Here is a 20,272-nt window from a genome sequence, read left to right on the forward strand (position 1 = left end):
TTTGAAAAATAAAAAATGAAAGTGATATGAAACAGCATCTAAACATATTATATTCAAATCCCTCCATCACTACTGGAGTCATCATTTCCTAGCACCGATTTGATGCGGTGGTCATTGATGTGCAACCCTAAAATTTGGTGCCTAGAAAACAATGCATAATGTGCATGACTTAGGTTTCAGGCTAAAAAAATAGGGGGAGGGCCATTAAGTGGAGGTTGTACTACTCTTCCTCGAGAAGGGTAGTTAGATATAGGGTTTGTCTATCTCTAGAATTTTTCCTAGCTAAATTGAGAAAGGGAGAAGGATCCGAGCTGAATCTTTCGCGGAAAGAATGATCGATTTTTTTTATGATGTCGACCATTGGACCGTGCCTTGCTTATATCTAAAAGCATTCCAAAATTCTTCATTCATCCGCATAGATTTTAAAGAGATTATATCCATTCCGTATACAACCCCACTCCAAGGGAGAATTGGAGGTTGGTTTATATTGGAGCTGCGTTATTTGTGGCATATCACCCAAACCTTTCCTTTCAAGATTAAAGCATGTGTCATACATTTGCTGAATTTTGCCGAATGGGCCCCATTTCAGCTTCACCGAAGAAACCGAAATGCTCTTTTCAGAATTGCCGAGTAGCAACACGAGCGCGAGACGGAGGGACGGAGGGGAGTCTTGGAGGGAGATATTCCTTGTGCCCGATGAACATGTGGCTGCAAAGCCTCAGCAATTCCCACGCTCCAGAGGAAAGCCTCCATCAAGTCTAACACTCAACCTCAAGCAGTCTCCCACAGACAACCCCTTGGAAGCCCCAGAAGCCAGACTCCTTCCCAAATAAGAACTTAGCCCGTAGGATAAAGGAAAAAGATCTTAATATTTACTTGGTTCAAGCCACCAGGAAGTGAGAGAGAAGACCCCATGGCCAAGTTCACAGCCCAGGGGAACCTCAGGCTGCTCTTCAAGGGAGACAGTGCCGCTTTTTGGTGCGAACTGAGAGACTCGGTCAGGTTCAGGGTTGGTGGGGGACTTGAGAGGCCTCTTGGGATCCACAGGTGGAGCAGAGGGGTGAAGTCCCTTAGGCCTGGCAGGGTTTGGTCTCTGGGGAATAAGAAGTCCAGCAGCTTCAAGGCTGAGAAGTGTTTGAATGGTGGTGATGATGATGATGATGAGGAGGAGGAGGAGGAGGGGGAGGAGTTTGTGAGGGATGAGCTATCCTATTTCAGAGGATTGGTGTTAGATATCTCTTATAGGTCAGTAACCAATTCTTGAAAAGAAATAAACTTGCCAAAGTATTGAATCTGAGGTGAAAAAACTTTCCAATTCTTGTTTTTTCTTGACTTCTTGTTCATAGGATCCATCCTTTCTATTTCTTAACATATACATATACATATTCTTAACTGATTCTTGGATTCATTTTCGTCATGTAATTTTTGAGGTCTGCTTTTGCTCTGTCATTTATTACATTTTTATCAAGCAAGAAAATTGGGCTTCATCCTCCTGATCATTAATTCCATATCCGAGAACAGGTCTTCTGGAATGAGAATTGTCTTTATTGTCATATTAGTAACACGAAAACGTGGAATAATTTTAGAAAAGGCGTACCACAAGCAGGAGGAGTCGGATCTAGGAAGACCAACATCTGAGGGTAGATCATGGGCATTGCCAGCAAATAATTTCCACTGTTAAGTGTTAACTGGGAAGCTAAAGAAACAAGGAATGTGATGATAAATCAATTTCATGAAACTGCAGCAGATTGCTTAGAGAATACGAACCAATTTCTGAATGCTGATTCCAATTCAGAACCCTTCACTTCGGAAAAAATAATAATCTTATGAGTACAGAAACAGTTAGAACTTGTTGTAAAGTAGGAGAAATATATGATTAAAATATGCTTCCACTTAAGTCCCATATGAAATGGAATGTACAGGATCCTTGTAAGTGAGAGACATCATGCTCCGTTTAGACAGCTTATCAGTGTTTTTTCACTTTCTTGTGACAATGTTTTCATTTTTTCTATTTTCACATTTTTCATTTTTCTCAGATCATACCTACATTTATTGTCCTACCATCTTTTAGCAGCTGTCATTTGCAGCATGTAGTATACATGGTTGTTTCGAAAGTTCATATTGTTGTACCAAAGTCCTTGCACTGCTGATCATTTATTTGTTAAGAGTATTTTCCAATTACTTAATTGGTTAGAAATGATAACAGATAGCCGCTAAGGTGCATGTTTAGTTGGCATTTGGATCTAACTGTAATCTTACTTTCTAGGCCTATCAATGTTGTTTGCTGGAAGCGTGCGATCTGTCTGGAATTTATGGAGAAGGTAGATTGACTTGCAAGTAATCATTGTTTATATTGCTGCTTGAAGTATGAAGATAGAACCTTTATGATGCCCAACTTTGAGCTCAATGTCCAGCTGTGCTGTGGTGAATTCTTTTAACATCTTACCAGCAAAAACAATTTTTAATGATATAAATCTGCCTCTAAATCAGATCTTTCCATCTTTCTTCCTTTATGTGTTTTACATGCGGTTATCTTCTTAAACATCCTTTTATCAAAAGAAAAAAAAATAGGAAAGAAAAGAAAGAAAGAGACAAGTTTATAAAAAACATCCCTTGTTTCAATTCACAGGCTGATGTTTTAGAATATTATGATCAGACAGTTTCTTCTCCTCAGGGGTCCTTCTACATTCCTGCAGTCTTGAGGGTATGCAATCTTCCTTCCAATAACCATTAAGAAGTGGTCATATATAATTTTTCTTCTCAACTTCATAGTGTGCTGTTTTTGTTTTTCCTCTTTACAGGTCCCAAATTTGCTGCAGGTTGTCAAGAGAAGAAGAATCAAACATAACCTTAGTCGTAAAAGCATTTTTTATAGGGATTCTTACTCTTGTCAGTAAGTGCTTCTTTGACACACTGGTAAATAGAGACCTGCAACTGTGCTTCATCATGTAGCCAAATTCCCAAATCACGCAATTTAAAGGTGCTTGATTTTTTCTGATAAAGCTAATTTGGAGGACACTTGTAGGTATTATAAGGGGATTGGGTTCTATTTAACTTGGGAAGTTCATCTGAAAAGGAATGACACATTTTACATGACATAGACTTTACATATCTCATCCATCCTTCATGTGAATCCAGCAATTATAAGGCATTGGCATCCAATATGATATTGTTCATGCCTAGGGTCACATGGATGATGGTTCAACCTTATTGGCCTAGTTGAGAACCCGAAAAAGGAGCAGGCTTGACTGAGGAGGAAAGTTTCTCTAATAGTTTTCCTCAATTGACTTGGAAATTCGTGCATAAGAAGTTTGTCGTCATGCTTAAGGGATTATTAATTTGCATCGGAAAAGTATCATGTAAGCAGTCCAAAATTTGAAGAAATTGTTTAATTAAGTTTGTTATGTAGTTAATGTAGTGCTGGGGAAATCTTCTTCTACCATAAAAAAATGGGTGGGCCAATGCACGAGGCTCTTGCCATTATAGGGGTTGAGGTTGGTCAGACGTACACAACCTTACCCTTGCATGTACAAAGTTTGTTTCCGTGTTTCAAATCCATGACAATTAGGTCACAATAGAGCAACCTTACTATTGTGCCAAGGTTCACCTTCGAAGATCTTCTCCTTCCATGATGTGGTATCATTGCTGATGCATGGATTGGATTAAGGCAGACATGCACCAACCATGTTGAGGTATATGGTGATGTGAACATATTTATATAAGGAAATTAGGATTTCTGATGCTTTGTATTGTATTAGAGTTGTATTTTGCAACTGAGATCCCAATATTGCCAGCCTTGATTGTAGCCTTTGTAGGAGAAAGAAATTTTAAGAGATCTGGCAGCAACATGAAAGGAATATATGATTGCAAAGTTGAGGATTCATAATATTGATGATCATAAACATGTTGGTGCTGTTCATGTCAAAACAAGCCTTTTTTTATAAAGATTAAATAATTGATGAAGAGCATCACTTTTTTGACAATAAGGGAGTAGTGACAACATTACAGTATAACTTCCCAAGTTTCTTATTTATGAAAATGTCACATGAATCTCCATTTTCCCAGGGAGATATTTTCCGATCCTTCTGATGTTATTAAGGATGTGGCTGCCAAAAGGAGAATTATTGTTAGGAGCAGTTTAGCATAGTATCATTATTTGTATTGCACCTTTTTTTGTTCAAGGAACAAGAAGATCCAAACCTACAGAATGTATCAGCATTGACACTCTTGGTTAAATATTTGTTATGAGGAGAATTTGTTGTAAAAATATGCAGTTGTTGCATCCAGGACAGCTAAATTTATATAATACCATTGCAAAGAAAAAAGTATAACAAATACAAATAAGAGAAGAAGCCAATAATCTAGCTACAGGAGTGAAGATTCTTCTGATACTTCATGAAATTTTGGATGAATTGTAGGAAGATTTTTTAATGCGATCAAAGTAAAACTAGCCCTTTCTTGACATAACTTTTGATAGAGTCCCAACTTTTGGATACCGTATATCTATGGGGAAAATCTGGTGATATGGGAAACGCAAAAGCAGTAAATTGTAGCCAGATGTGGCACGCTGCCACAGCATACGGTCATCATCATATTACATGAGTTTGGTTGAAGACGCTGATTTTTGAAAAACTTTTGTTCATTAGTAGTCAAATGAAGATGTTCAAAAGAAGCATGTAACATTCATCTATATTTTTATCTATTTGTTCAAAGCTTGGCAGGCACTGACAACCATATCCTGATATAGTTTCTTCTTGCTCTTCTTTTACTCTGCTAATGTCTACTATTTCAAAAGCTTAACCCCTCAGTTATAGCGCTAACCAACAAGCCTAGCACTATCTGTATGGAGTTGGCTATTAATACCTGAACTAGTACTTAAACTCAGTATCTTGATCTATGTTAATGGGAATTCTAGTTATAATTTGTCTCTTTAAACAGGATAAACACCTAGGGTCTCCGATGTACTTGCTTTGTTAACATTTCTTTTTTCTGCTGATAAGGTTTTTTGAGTTTTGTGTCTAATATTACTGTTGGTGTTTTGTAATTAGATCTGCTTTGTTTTGCTTAAGACAGTGACGATCAAGATCCTTTTAAAAGCTTTAGAATTTGAGTTAACTCCTTATCTTTTCCTTTAGATAAAAAATACCTAAGATGGACCATTGTTTGAAAAATAAAAGGCAACCCATAAGGTCAGGGTCTGTCACTCAAACTAACAAATGCCTGTTGTTGTTAACAGATATTGTTCTTCTCGTGCGAATTTGACTATTGACCATGTTTTACCAATTTCACGAGGTGGTGAATGGAAATGGGAAAATCTGGTATGTTGCTAATTGCAATTGCCCGGATTTAACGATTGCTAAATCATTTAATTTAGGTATAATGTGCTTATTTTTTAGATAACCCTTCAAGGTATTTATTGATTTATTCTGATTGACTGATGTATTCCTACTGTACTCAAAAAGCATGTGATTTTCCTTGAACAACAGATGGGAATTTTTTCAAATGGTCAATACCTTGTAATCGGATGTTAACTTTGAACACTAGATAGTACATTATATATATATTTTTGGTAGGCATAGTACATTATATTTTCATTATACATATGTTTCTGGAAGTAGATAAGATAATGTGGTAAAAATTAATGTTATTCGTAAAACCTGGAAAAAATCTTTAAATACAAATGTGGGCATATAAAGAAATCTATCCCATCAGAACTGAATTGTCAGTTTCGTTGTGTTAAAATCAAACATAAATATTCTGGATTTAATGTTCTACTAACTAGATAAACTGGTTTCATGCTTGATATATAGCAATGCATAGTATAGAATCTTAAGATCAAGTATGCTATTTTGTTGACTTATATAAGCTTGAAACATTTGTAATCATTAGGTTTTCCTTGTGCAACACGGCAAGCACTTTTTCTATATACGATAATTTTATAAAATAGTGCTAATTTGGGAAATTTATCCCATTATGAAATTCATTCTCTTAAGGCCCTTTCTTGAGAAAATCCTATGGGATTTGGAAAGATAGGCCAGAGAGACTGTATGCTCGAGGGAGAAGGAACAAAAATCATATGGGACGGGCACAATAGAAAGAAACATGTGGCGGGACTTTTTTTTAACATGTTTTCTCTTGCATCTATCTTAAAGAGAAAATCCAAAAGTCAAATAGGGACAAGAGGATTCCTGCTAACTTAGTCCGCTAGTCCTCTAATTTTAAAAAAAAGACAAAAAAGGAAAAAAAATTGCACACGCCAAGAGAGACCATCTGCGAAGAAAGACCATCCGCTTTTTCTTTTTTTCTCGTCAAGCCTCTCCTTCCATCCTCTTCCTCATCAAGCCATTTCTTTCATCCATTAAGTCTTCCTTATCCTCCTAAGTCTCTTTCTCCCTTTCTTTTAGAAATTGCATATTGATTACCTAAAGGAGTGTATTAGAATGTTGGATAACTATTTTGTGTTAGAAGTCTGCCCTAGAAGCCAATATGGCTGACGCATTATTTTGTTCTAGAACATAAATTTGTACTTGACCTAATTATGAATTTATTAAATTGGGCATTCTTTTCATTCATGTTCTTATGTGTCCATGAATCGTCCAAGGAATTAATGAGATGACGCATATTCTCAAGAGTTGAAAATTTGAGGCATGTGTTATTAGTGATTAATTCCTGAATTGCTCCTAATCGATGGATCATCACGAGGACGGTGATCGATCTGCTAAGATTAGTGCATAAATCACTTTCTTTGATGGACAAGTCTTGAGTCCACAGTGTGGGGAACACTGAAGTAATTGTGCAAGTGCTTGTTAGAGAACAAGTATACTGAGCGTGACCATGGCAAGTAGTTACTTGGATGTCTATCTACTCGTCAGTGACTTATTTAATGCTACAGTTGTATGACTGGTCATTTGACCTGCGATGCTTCGGCTATTCACAGTGAGATTGCTGTAGTTTGACGAGCACATAAACATGGGCTCTATCCATCTGGGTCCTTATGGTGCAGATTGGCTTCAGTAGGTTCATTGTAGGAGTAAGGGTGCATCTAAATGGAATCTATCGACCTTAATAGATTAGGAGAGATCCTATATAATTTATGAGACTGAGTTCGTAAATCTTTGGCCAAGGTAGTTTTTGGAAAAAGAGTTTTCCAATCTCGAACTAGAGTCGAATAAATCTTGACATATGACAGACGATGGAATTTAACGAGTTATCTATGACCTCCGTCCTGTCGAGATCCACGATAAAGGGACTGTATCATACGCTAATTGTAGCTGGAGGTTCATCTATTCCATTCTGCTGGGTAGCTACTATATGCTGCTAGGTGTCATTGATGGATTGTGGGACTCAAAGGCATTTACTTGATGATCAATGAATCCGAATGAGAAGAGTTGGAATTGTTCCAACCCATTGAAAGGAGTTTCAATGATATTATGATAGGGATCGCAATATATCTCACTGCCTGACAGAATAGAACCTATGGGGTCACATACAATTGGATTACAATTTAATTGAATCAATTGGACTTAATTAATTGGGCTCGATCTTATTAGATAAGGTTCAAGAGTTCTACTTGGAGTAGGACTCCTAGAGTTCTAATTAGATTAGGACTTCAAATTATTAGAGTCCTACTTGCAGTAGGATTTCTAAAGTTCTAATTGGATTAGGACTAAATTTATATGAGTCCTAATTGCATTAGCACTCCTAGAGTCCTAATTAATTTTGATCTAATAGATAAAGATGACTCCTAATTGGATTAAGATTGAAGAGTTCGATTGAGTCATAATCTAATTGAGTCCTAATTAGATTAGGACTCTTATGGATAAGGATTGGGTTCACCTAATCCTCCTTAGAGGAGGATTTCAGCACCCATGATTGGAGGCCCCATGCCCTACTTAATTTGATCAAGTGGGTTGTGCGTGATGAGATGAAAAAGAGGGAGGGGCGTACACCCCTCCTCTTGAGGCTAGGGTGTGGAAACTCTCCTAATTTTTAGGAGGCTCCACGCCTAAAACAAAGGGAATAAAAAGGGAGGCTGGCGGCCTCCCTCTATGAGTCTTCCTTTGGTTGACGGCCCTCTTCCTCTCTTCTCTCCTCCTTGGTCCAAGGAAAGGACTCCTCGTCCTTCTTCCTTCTTCTTCTATGGCAAAGGAAAGAAAAGAAAGTGTTTCTTTCTTCTCCTTCTTCCTCCTCTTAAGAGCAATCAAGAGTTGATTGCTTAGAGGGGTTCCAACCATCAAGAGGGATCTTTGCAAGGGAGCTAGCACCCCGGTGAGATCACAACGTTGATTGATCTAGATCTTCGTGTGGATACCCGTAGAGGCCGAATACTTGTGCAGCTTCAAGCAAACCCGACTTCCACGATTATCAGATAGCGGTGAAGATCTACCCGCTCAAAGGTAAAGATATAATCTTTACTATTGCTTTTATTATAGTTCTTAAATTAATCAAGTTTTAATTTTAATCTTTTCTTTGAATTCATAACTTTCTGAGTTTATGAACTTAGAATTTTTTTGAATTCTACCTTCTCTGGGATGTTCATGTGATGAACGCCCTCGTGCGTGTATTTCCGCTGCGATCGTCGCAATGCGTGCGGGGGTAACCCGACAGTGGTATCAGAGCCGCGGTTTTGGGATTAAGATTAAGATTAATAGACTTGATTAGGATTAGATTAGATCTAAATTTTAATATTTATGCGTGCTGAAATTTCTACGTGTTGAAATTTCAGATTTAAGAAATTTCAGCATGCTGATTTTTGTTCTTCTGATCTTGCATGTTGATTTTAATTACAATAAGATTGCAATAATTAAAATTGTCTTGCATGATTAGAGTTTTAGTTGGTAGCATATTTAAATTAAAATTTTCAGATCTGAATTATACGCATGAGATGCATGTGATATGACCCAAAACTTCTGGATTCTCTGAAAGAGTCGACTCCAAGGATACTCGAGTCGATTCAAAGTCTAATCGAGTCGATTCCAAGGATACTCGAGTCGACCCCAGCTTTGAGGTTATACTTATTTTTGCTTATGCTTATGATTAGCATATTAATTGATATATGCATGAGATGTATATTGATGCCTACCAATATTTTTATTTACATGAGATGTGAATAAAAACCTAAACAAATTTGTCATTTACATAAGATGTAAACCTAAACAAATATGTCATTTACCTAAGATGTAAACACAACATATAAAAAGAGTTTCATATTCACTTAAGATGTGAACAAGGGCTAAACAAGTATGTCATTTACATAAGATGTAAACCATAATCAAGGCCTAAATAAAATTAAATCTCCTCTTTCAGTCGTAGTGAAAGATACTTTGAGCTAACCCATTATTGATTAATTGATCAATTGGTTTTTGAGAAAGTATTAAAGGTGGTTACTTAATTAGGACCGTGCTCGCATGGGGAGCCTCCCATCTACTTACCTAGCCAATTGGGTTAATTATCTTTTATGGATGGCTTAATGTTGAAATCACGAGTCTGAAAACTTAATATTAAGTCTAGCGGTCTTCCACCGTAGTAGAGCTGCTAAGATCTTTCCGGCGTTAATTTGTCTCGGCTGGATACAGTGGACAAGTTGCATCGGAGAACCGGACCTCTCTATTGGCATGAGATGTTGTGGGGGTAAAGGTGGGGTTGGGCGCCAATAACTATTAGGTGAGGACCCAATAACGACTTTACTTCTGTGAAAAATATGGTGGGTCTGACTTAACCAATGAACGGAACCAATAATTGTTAGATGAGGTCCTTATGACTTGGAGACCAACTTGACTACAACTTGCTTGAGAAGCATTATATAAGAGTTGTACACTCATCGTTTATGTGTCGCCAATAACTGTTAGGTGAGGTAGCATGTAAATTGGTGGGACTGTAGCACCCCACTTGAAATCTAGAGTCGCATATTTCCGTTTTTCTACCAGAGGAGTGTAAGAGATTCGAGAAAATAGTGGAAAATGTTTGTTTTAAAAGTTCCTAAAATAAATAGAGTTCAAGTACAAAATTTTAATTAGATTTTTTACTCTTTGAGTATTATAAAGTCAGCTTCTAAACTCTTAACTCATATCCTAGAGAACAACCGTTTGACCAAACCCAATTATAAAAACTGGCTCTGCCATGTCAAAATAGTTTTGAATTGTGAGAAATTAGAATATGTGCTAGACCATAAAATTCCCAGTTGCTAATCCATCCGATCACCGATCAGTGTAAGACGCATGACGAGTGGACACGATGACAATAAAGTTAGGTGCTACATAATGGCATCCATGTCCAATAAGCTTTAATGCCAGCATGAGAACATGAAGACTGCCAGAAAAATATTAAATCACCTGCAAGAGTTGTATGGTGATCAAAGTCGCACAGCACGGTTTGAAGTGTCCAAAAGGCTCTTCAAGGCCAAGATGTGGGAAGGGCAGTCTGTCCATGATCATGGTTTGACCATAATAAAGGACTTAGAGGAGCTTGAGAAGCTCGACCTGACCATGCACAAGGAATTGCAAACGAATTTGATCCTACAATCCCTTTCAGCTTCATATGAACAGTTTATAGTAAACTACTATATGAACAAGATTGTATGCACCAAAATAGAATTGTTAAATAAATTGGTAACTACCTTAGGGACCTTAAAGAGTTCAAGGGGTATCATTCTTGCTGTCGAGTTGGCTTCTACTTCCAAGAGAGAGTCTACTTGGAAGAAGAAAAGCCTGCAAAGAAGCAGAAGATCGAGAAAAGGCCAAGTAAGGAAGTTCCAAGAAAAAGGCCGATTGCAAGAGAAAAGGTTTTCATTGCATCATGGACGGCCATTGGAAGAGAAACTGTCCTACATATATGGGAAACATAAAGAGCAAGAAGGGTGACAGATCTTCAGAAAGTATGTTAAATATGCTCATTATTAAAAGGATACTTAGGAACTGTTACCTAATGCTAGCAGAAATTTGATTTCTGTATCTTGTTTAGCACAGTAAAATATTTGTAAGACTATTGTTCCATTTATTTGAAAAATAAATTGGTTGCACGTGGTTTTATGATTGACAGTCTCTATCACATACATATGGATGTATCTGTAAATGTATTTAAGCAAACAGTAAGTACCATAGGATCCAATAGATCCATAAATGAGATAAATCAAAAGTATTTGTGGCACTTCAGGCTTGGCCATATAGGAGAAGACAGAATAAACAAATTGGAGAAACATGGCTTTTGGGCTCATTGACTTCCTAATCATATTCGATTTGTGAATCCCGCCTTCAAAGAAAGATGGCCAAATTATCCTTTGTAGAACACGGAGGAGGTCCACTGAGATACTTACTGTGGCCCATTTGATGTGCAGGCTAGAAGTCGTAATTTTTACTTCATTTACCAATGATTAGTCATGGTATGGATATGTGTATTGGACACAAATCTGAAGCTTTTGAAAAGTTCAAAGAGGTCATATATGAAGTAGAAAAAGAAACATAAGCCCTCATTAAAGTTCTTCGATCGGATTGAGGAGGTGAATACATTAGTGGAGAGTTCCGTGATTATCTCAAGGAGAATGGTATAGTTTCATAATGGACTCCTCCTGATACACCTCAGCTCAACTGGGTGTCAGAGAGGAAGAATCGGACCTTATTGAATATGGTCAGGTCCATGATGAGCTTCACTGATTTATTCTTATTTCTTTGGGAAGATGCCCTACTTTCAGCAATTTACATATTGAGTAGAGTTCCCTCTAAGTCTGTTCTTACTACACCATTGAGATATGACATGGTAAGAAGCCGAGTCTTGGTTATCTTAAGATTTGGGGATGTCCGGCCCAAGTCAAGCAACAACAGGGGGACAAGTTAAAGGATAGGACAATTATGCATACCGAAGATTCGAAAGAAACTTTAAAGCCTTTATTACAAAATTGACTAATGCTAAGCAAATTATGTTTTAAACCATTAACTAACAAGACGTTATCTATAAAAGTAGATAAAGTGATTCAGATTTTACCCTTCCCAATAATGTGACCTTTGCTATTGCCACCAAACGTTACCACTCCACCATCTTTGGATTCCACGGTGATGAATTGATCCATATCATCTGTTATGTGTCTTGAACAACCACTATCTAGATACCATAGTCGATTCTTCTCATTGGTTGTAAGACACACCTGCAAGCAAAATCAAGGATCCATTTTAGGTACCCAAGCTATGTTGGGTCCTTTAGGGTTAGTAGTTATGGTTCCTTTTGGAACCCAAATTTTTTTAAATCTTTGTTTACCCTGTTCATTTGACTTGTTATTATAGTTAAATTTTCTGAAATCACACTCATAAGCTTTATGTCCTATTTTGTTACAACAATAACAAGTTATGTTTTCATTCTTGGATTTTACAAATAAGTTCTTTAGATATTTTTGTTTTCTATTTGTTCTATATCCTAATCCGGCTTTGTCATAAATGGCTCTTTGACTATCTAGAATCATATTTAACTTATTTGAGCTAAGTGTGAATCTATCTACTAAGGATTTATATTTTTCAATATCCCTTTTCAGTTCAATGTTCTCTTTAATTAAAATTTTAGTTTCATTAGTTAATTTCTTACTTAGTATTTTATGATCATTAGATAGTTTTACTTTTTCTTCTATTAGTATCTGGTTTTTATTTTTTAAGATTTTGTTTTTGTGAATAAGCTTTTTGTGTTCTTCCATTAGGTCTAGAAAAGCATCATGTAATTCATCTACAGTAAAATCACATTCAAGTTCAGCATCTACCTTATCATCATTTGCCATGAAGCACATTTGAGCTGTGTGTGGTTGATCTTCCTCTTCTGAGCTTGATCCCTCACTTTTACTTCAATCAGCCATGAGAGCTTTCTTCTTCAATTTCTTCGGCACCCATTTTGATTGTGGACAATCTATTTTGAAATATCCGGGCTTATTGCATTCATAACAAATGGGTACATCTCTTTCCTTTTCTTTATCCTTTCCTTTTTTTTTGCTAGAGCTGCTTTTGAAGAAAGGCTTCCTTTTGTTGAACTCTTTCTTCCTCCTCATAAACTTTCTGAATTTCTTGGCAAACATCGCTACTTCCTCTTCGTCATACCCCTCTTTCTCATCAGAATCATCCGACTCACTATTTTCTTTAGGAATTGTAGATTTCAATGCAATGGTCTTCCTTTTCTTAACCTCTTCTTCAGAATTTTGCTTCATAGTCAACTTATGTGTCATGAGTGACCCTAGAAGTTCTTTTAACTAAAATATATTGAGGTCCTTAGCCTCTTGAATTGCAGTTACCTTGGCCTCCTACATACGCGGTAGAGATCTGAGAATTTTGCGTACCAATTCAGGGTTAGAATAAAATTTGCCTAAGCTTTTGAGACCATTTATTATGTCAGTGAATCTTGTAAATATTTCAGTTATATTTTTAAAAGATTCCATTTTAAATAGTTCATACTTGTGTCCAAGCATATTTATCTTAGATTTCTTAACTTAATCTGTGCCTTCATGTGTAACTTGTAATCTATCCCAAATATCTTTAGCGGAATTACATGTTGAGATCCTATTAAATTCATTTGCATCAAGTGAGCAATAAAGGACATTCATGGTTTTGGCATTAAGTTGAGCCATCCTTTTATCATTGTCATCCCGATCCTTTTCTGACTTAGGGATGACCATGCCATCTATACTAACGGTGGGTGTGTGTGGTCCTTCAACTATGATTCTCCATATATCATAGTCTAGTGCTTGTATAAAGATTCTCATTCGTGCTTTCCAATAGGTATAATTCATGCCATTGAATAGAGGTGGCCGATTTGTTGATTGTCCCTTGGATAGAGAGCTACCAATTTGAGTTGAGCACCTGCTCTGATACCACTTGTTGCCCAAGATAACAACCCAAGAGAGGGGGGTGAATTAGGTTTTCTAAATTTTAGGACTTTAAATTTTACTTATAGATGGATTAGTAGTTTGACTTGTTTTAATTATATAAATGCAGTGGAAGCAAAACAAACACAATACAAACACAAAAGAAGTATAGTGGTTCGGTGCACTTCAAGGCACCTACGTCCACTCTCCAAGCGTCTCCTTGGAAATTCACTATAATCCCTCGGATTACAGTTAGATTGTCTCATAATCCAAAAATCCTACAATTGGTTTTGCGGGATCACCAATTAAATTTAACCGTTGGTTTTACGGGCTCACCAACAACCTACACCGTTGGTTTTACGAGCTCACCAACAAACCTTACAACGAATAAAAGATAAGAGGTTTAAAGCTCCTAAATGAGCAAATAAAACAAGTGTGCACTCAAAGAAGAGATAAGAAAATATTTATCACTTTGTAGATTGCTCTTCTCTTCTTTGTCAAGATTGTTTTCCTCCTCAAGGGGTTGGTGGAGCTCTTGAAGACACTTGAAAACTACTCAACCACCTTTCAAAATTTTGAATGAAGCAATGAATGTAAAACACTAGAATTTTCTTTTCTTTTGAATGCTCACTTTTGATTTTGCAAAAGATCCTTTCCTCTAGTGAATAGCGGCTCTTAAATACCTCTCCAACCTCTATTAGTCACTTCCTAGCTGTTGGAATGGAGAAACTAACTGCTACTAGCCGTTGGAGCCTTAAAATGTACTTCTGCAGAACTAGCCGTTATGCTGTCAGTTGTGCTCGGGTCGACTTGAATTTTGCTAGAGTCGGCTCGAGCTACTGTGCCACAGGCTGGGGTCGACTCAAATATTTTTGTGGTCGACTCGAGCTTCAGTGGGGTCGACTTGAGGTTGGCTGGGGTCGACTCTGACAAGAAATTCCAGAGTAGTTTTTTGACGTTTCAAGCTGGGGTCAGCTCGACTTTTCTTGGAGTCGACTCAAGCTTCAGTGGGGTCGACTCGAGCTTGGCTAGGGTCGACTCTGACAGGGAATTCCAGAAAGCAGTTTTCTGACGTTCCAAGCTGGGGTCGACTCGAGCTTTGTTGGGGTTGACCCGAGTATGGCTGGGGTCAACTCTATCTTTCTTGGGGTCGGCTCTGACAGAGAATTCAGAGAGCAATTTTCTGATGTTCACTTGTTGGGGTCGACTCGAGCTTCAGTGCTGATTTTTGGGGTCCACTCGAACCTTGTGCCAGGCGTGCCGAATGTGCCAGGGTCGACTCCAATTCTTCTGGGGTCGGCTCCAACTCTGTCCCAAGTGTGCCGAGGTGTGCCAAGTGTGCCATAGCGTGCCAAATGTATCAGAAGTCGACTCTAATCCTGATTTTCTACATCTTAAGGTTAGTTTAGCACATGAAACAAATAAAAGATATTGCAATTAATTTAGGAAGCTTGGCATATAAAAGTTTCATCTCTTTGGCTAGTAAAAAGACAGAATTGCCCCTTAATAAGGAAACTTCACTCTTAACTGTGTCAAACTGAAATTTGGATTTTTCCTCAACTTCTTCTAATAAATTTGTCCTTAGACGAGTTCTTAAGAGTTGTTTTAAATATATAGGAAGAGTGTATCACGAATGTATCGAAGTGTGTAGAATGTATCGAGAATATATTGCTTCTTTCTTCCTTGAGTGTTTATATACTTGATCAATTGAGTTAATGATATTAACACTTCCATATGGCCTCAATGGCTTTGTAAACATCAAAATAACACTAAGATCCCAAGATCACATGTTGGAGTGATTGCATTATCTTCTTAAGGCCTAAATCCAAGATTTCCAGCTATAGATTATCACTCCATGAGTGAGATCGCACTAAAAATACATGTATATGTACCAGATATAGATTTTATGAATTATGTAGTCCATATAATGATGCACACAAAGGATGAAGTATACTAACATGCTAAATGTGTGTATGCTATGATATTTATTTAATATGTTGACCAACAAATTTGGGAATGATTACTCAATTCTGATTTGGAAAGACCTATTTGAATCATAAATTAGAATATATTTTTTTTATGAGATAGAGGAGGCTAAAGCCACCCCAACCCTTCGAGGCCTTAGCCTAGGTACCTAGGCAAACTAAGCCTAATGCTTGCAGAACCAGGACTTAAATGTGGACCAAAATACTTAAGGGATGACGCCTTGCAAGTTTCAGACCCCCAACCTCGTGCTTATAAGGAGAGTATGTACTGCTGAGCTATAAGCTCATAGACAATGTTGCCATTAGAATTTGAGGTGAATGTTGAGGTCGGCAGATTATTGAAGTCAAATAGTGAGGTCGGCTCCACTCCGAACTAAAATATTCTGGGGTTGATGAACGGCATATTGGACGCCGGCAAGTAGGATGTTGGTGACAAGTCTGATCAAACTTCCAAGATCTCAGACCAACCTAAAAATAAAGTCCTCTTGCCAGAGTTTGTCCGACAAGCAACCCTCTAGCGCTCAAGTCAGTTGAATTTTAAGAAAACACTGGAAGCAAGGATTGTTGTCTCGATACTGGACCCTGTACCGCTGCCACACTAGCACAGTGTCGGTACGAAAATTTTTTGCGTACCGAATATCAGTACGTCGCCCATATCGGATATCGGTACCAAACCGGTATGGTATGGTACACCTTGTACTGCTCGATACGGGCCGATACAGCATACCATGAGTGAAAGAGAGATTAGAGTAAAAAGAATGACTTATCTGAGGGTCCTCCGGTTCTTCCTATATAGAGGATGGTATCAGTGTACGTTACCAAGAGTAATGGAGCGTGCAATAACTCCACGATAACAACTCTCCATGATAAGCAATAACTACGCGGTGACAGCTTTCCATGTCACGCACGATAGTAACTGTTTTAGTCGTGCGATAATAGCCCAGCTCACATAACTACATGGGATCGTGGCTGCATTCTTGATGGGCATTATCTACCCTTAAATAGTCTTTAATGAGACACGTAGCATTTTCCAATTACTTGGACCAAACTTGCACTTCGGCTATTACTGAGGTAAAACACTTTGGAAAAGACCAAGGCCAGACACCTCGGTCAGGTTGACGAATATTCACCATATCAAAAAATATAGATTATAATACTTTACATATGCTGAGAGGTAAGGTTGAGACTAAGAAAAAAATATAAAACTAGGGCCAATAATCTTGAGAAATCACACTCCAGCATCTCCACTGATTACTTTACTCAAAAAAAATGACCAAAAACCCTTAATGACTTGTATGAAGATAAATTTAGTAGTTTAGGACAAGGTTCGCCATCTCAGTACTAAACCTTGTACTGGTGCCACATTAGTATAGTGTCGGTACGGTACGATACAGAATTTTTTTTAGCGTACCAAGTGTCGGTATACTATCCATACTAGGTACCAATACTGAACCGGTACGGTATGGCATGCCCTATACGGTCCGATATGGCGTACCTCGGTTTAGTTCATAAATAGTCAAATGAATTAAAAGAATTAATCAATAGAAAATTCAACTTGATATTAGTGCAATTGCTAAAATTGAGAGAACATGATCCTTTGAAACCGTGTCATGTAGGAAAAATCCAAAATGAGTTCTTTCCAACATCTCTAAAGATTACATATTTCACTCGAGGTTTTAAACTTACGAGCCTCAACTCTCTATTATTAGTCTGAGTAGCTTAAAGCAGAACAAGATGTTTATATGTTTCTAAAAGCTAGAAGAGAAATTGTAACAGTAGATGATGTGTAACTTCATAAAAAGAATCAGTTCTACTAAAACAGAAAAAAGAGTCCATGAGCACATAAAGTCCAGTCAAATGATTTATTTGAATTTTGAACATGCAATTTGATTTGGGTTGAATCAAGGGTATTACTGAATGACAACTAAGGGTGCTGGATGCCTATCCCATCTAAAAGATCACATGTTGGAGTGATTGCATTATCTTCTTTAGGCCCAAATCCAGGATTTCCAGTTACGGATGACTATCACTCCATTAGCGAGATCACATTAAAAATACATGTATATATTCCGGATATAGATTTTATATATTATGTAGTCCATGTAATGATGCACACAAAGGATGAAGTATACTAACATGCTAAACGTGCATGTGCTATGATGTATATTTAATACGTTTACAAATAAATTTGGGAATGTTTACTCAATTTTAATTTTGGAAAGACCTATTTGCATCATAAATTGTAATATTTGTTTTTCTAAGATAGAGGAGGCTGAAGCCACCCCACCCCTTCGAGGCCTCAGCCTAGGTACCTGGGCAAACTAAGCGAGCCTAATGCTCGCAGAACCAGGATTTAAATGTGGGCTGAAATACTTGAGGAATAACATCTCGCAGTTTGCTAACCCCCAACCTCTTGCTTTTAAGGAGAGTATGTAGCCCTGAGCTACAAGCTCACAGACAATATAGATTATAATACTTTACATATGCCAAGAGATCAGGTTGAGACTAAGAAAAAAACATAAAAATGAAGGTTCAGGAATCTTGAGAAATCATGCTCCAGCATCTCCACCAATCACTTTACTCAAATAGAAATGACCAATAACTCTTTCAGACTTTATGAAGATAAATTTAGTAGTTTAGGGCATGGGTGTTCAAATGAATTAAAAGCATAATCAATAGAAAATTTCAACTTGATATTAGTGCAATTGCTTAAAATTGAGAGAACATAGTCCCCTGAAACCATATCATGTAGGAAAAATCCAAAAGGAGTCCTTTCCAACATCTTTAAATATTACATATTTCACTCTAGGTTTCAAACTTACAAGCTTCAACTCTCTGTTGTTGGTCTGAGGAGCTTAAAGCATAACAAAATGTTTATATGTTTCTGAAGGCTAGAAAAGATATTTTAATAGTAGACCATGTGTAACTTCATAAAAGAATCAGTTCTACTAAAAAAGAAAAAAGACATCGTCCATGGCATAGAACACAAAGTCCAATCACATGGTTTATTTGAACATACAATCTGACTCGTGTTGAATCCTACCCCATCTAAAATGCATGTTACAGCTGATTCACATGCATATAATGCTGACTCAAATAGTTAGTTTCGTACATAAACCACTTGATGAGCATTAGATTATGATTCAAAGACATCACCTAGGATATCATCTAAATTGCACTGTCCAATTCTGATTATTAAGAGTTTAAATGCTATGGTCATCATGTTAGTATAAAAATGTTTATTTCTTATGCTTTGTTTGAACTCTTTTCACTCTCAGGTTACGGCATGTGCAAGATGCAACTCAAGGAAGGGTCAGAAAACTCTTGAGGAAGCAAATATGAAGTTGATCAAGATCCCAAAGGTCTGAGCTAACAATTCACTTCCATCATGGTGTCTCCTGAGAAAACAAACTTTCGTAGATATCTTCTAACTGATTGGAAACAATTTACTCCTCAATTGCTATGGCAGGTCCCCAAAGACTACGACATACTCACCATCCCCTTAACATCAGGCGTTGCGAAAATGCTGAAGATGAGAAAAGGGGTGCCTGAAGAGTGGCTACAATACCTATCAAAGCCAAGTCCCTAATCATGATATTAGTTATTTCCACTGCTCAATAAGTAGCTCCCGGCTCTCTGTGGGTGCCACTCTGTTGCTAAATTGTACACCAGAAATCCATTCCTATAATATTAGGTCTTTTACACCTCATTGTATTCTCGACACCCTACTCATCTGTCTATAGCTGATGTTCTAACTTTCATTCACCATCCTATTAAATAGTCACACTGTCACAGGCAATCTCGGTTATATTTCTTAAACAAAATTAATCGTCCGAAGCAATCCAACCATCAGCTCAAGCCAGCAAGGGAATATTAATTTCTGATGGTGCAAATATGGTCGATTGTTATGGTTATTCGTTATTCATTTAGCAGCTGATCATGAAATAATTTCTAGTTTTCTTCCTGCCACCAACCACCTGGCCTGCCCACCCTTCCAAAACTCATTTGAAAGCTTGTCTTTTATCAGGGTTAAATCACATAATGTGTCAGTTATCTGAATATAAAGACAAATGCATCTCATTTACATAAACAGATAAATCTCAGGTCAGGCGGCAGCATTTTTTATTTAACCTGAAGGTTTTATGATTGAATTGCTGGAAGTGACAGATAGGGTTTCTGATGAAATCTGAAAACAGTGGCATTATGTCAAAATAATGGAAAAAAGATCAAATAGATTGTGCAAATTTCTGCCATTGCTTCAAATCTACTCAAAGAAAAAGAAACAAAAACAAAGAAAGAAGAAAAAAAAGTTTCTGCCCTCTTATGCCCTAATTCGAATCCAGGAACATCAATTTGGAGTAATCTTGCCTTCGGGACTTTGTAGGCCAGAATGTTGTTGCATGTCCCCAAGCTCAGGGGGATTTATCTTACAAGACAATGAAGAAAGAAACAATTTGTC

The 20,272-nt window shown here is 37.3% G+C and overlaps 1 protein-coding gene across 2 annotated transcripts; it reads left to right on the plus strand.

Moving 5' to 3' along the window:
- The first annotated feature begins 597 nt into the window (after positions 1-597).
- On the plus strand, positions 598-19,522 carry LOC103718365 (HNH endonuclease). 2 transcript variants are annotated; one of them, XM_008807152.5, is made up of 7 exons: positions 598-1,245; positions 2,267-2,321; positions 2,675-2,704; positions 2,802-2,893; positions 5,237-5,318; positions 19,092-19,175; positions 19,283-19,522. In XM_008807152.5, exons 1-7 carry the CDS (start codon positions 914-916, stop codon positions 19,400-19,402), a joined length of 795 nt encoding a protein of 264 aa, XP_008805374.4. In that variant the 5' UTR covers positions 598-913; the 3' UTR covers positions 19,403-19,522. The 2 variants fall into 2 exon arrangements, with proteins under 2 accessions (XP_008805374.4, XP_008805373.4); XM_008807151.5 differs by having other exon boundaries at positions 603-1,245; positions 2,630-2,704.
- Positions 19,523-20,272: the final 750 nt, after the last annotated feature.

The sequence above is a fragment of the Phoenix dactylifera genome, chromosome 9 (genome assembly GCF_051530095.1).
Source record: "Phoenix dactylifera cultivar Ajwa chromosome 9, Ajwa_hap1_PhDact_Kaust_v1.1, whole genome shotgun sequence".
Classification (NCBI taxonomy): domain Eukaryota; kingdom Viridiplantae; phylum Streptophyta; class Magnoliopsida; order Arecales; family Arecaceae; genus Phoenix; species Phoenix dactylifera.

Coding starts and splice junctions, on each gene's coding strand:
- LOC103718365 (XM_008807151.5), top strand. CDS start 914: ATGGCCAAGTTCACAGCCCAGGGGAACCTCAGGCTGCTCTTCAAGGGA. Junction 2,322..2,629: donor GTCTGGAATTTATGGAGAAG/GTAGATTGACTT, acceptor TTCAATTCACAG/GCTGATGTTTTAGAATATTA. Junction 2,705..2,801: donor ACATTCCTGCAGTCTTGAGG/GTATGCAATCTT, acceptor TCCTCTTTACAG/GTCCCAAATTTGCTGCAGGT.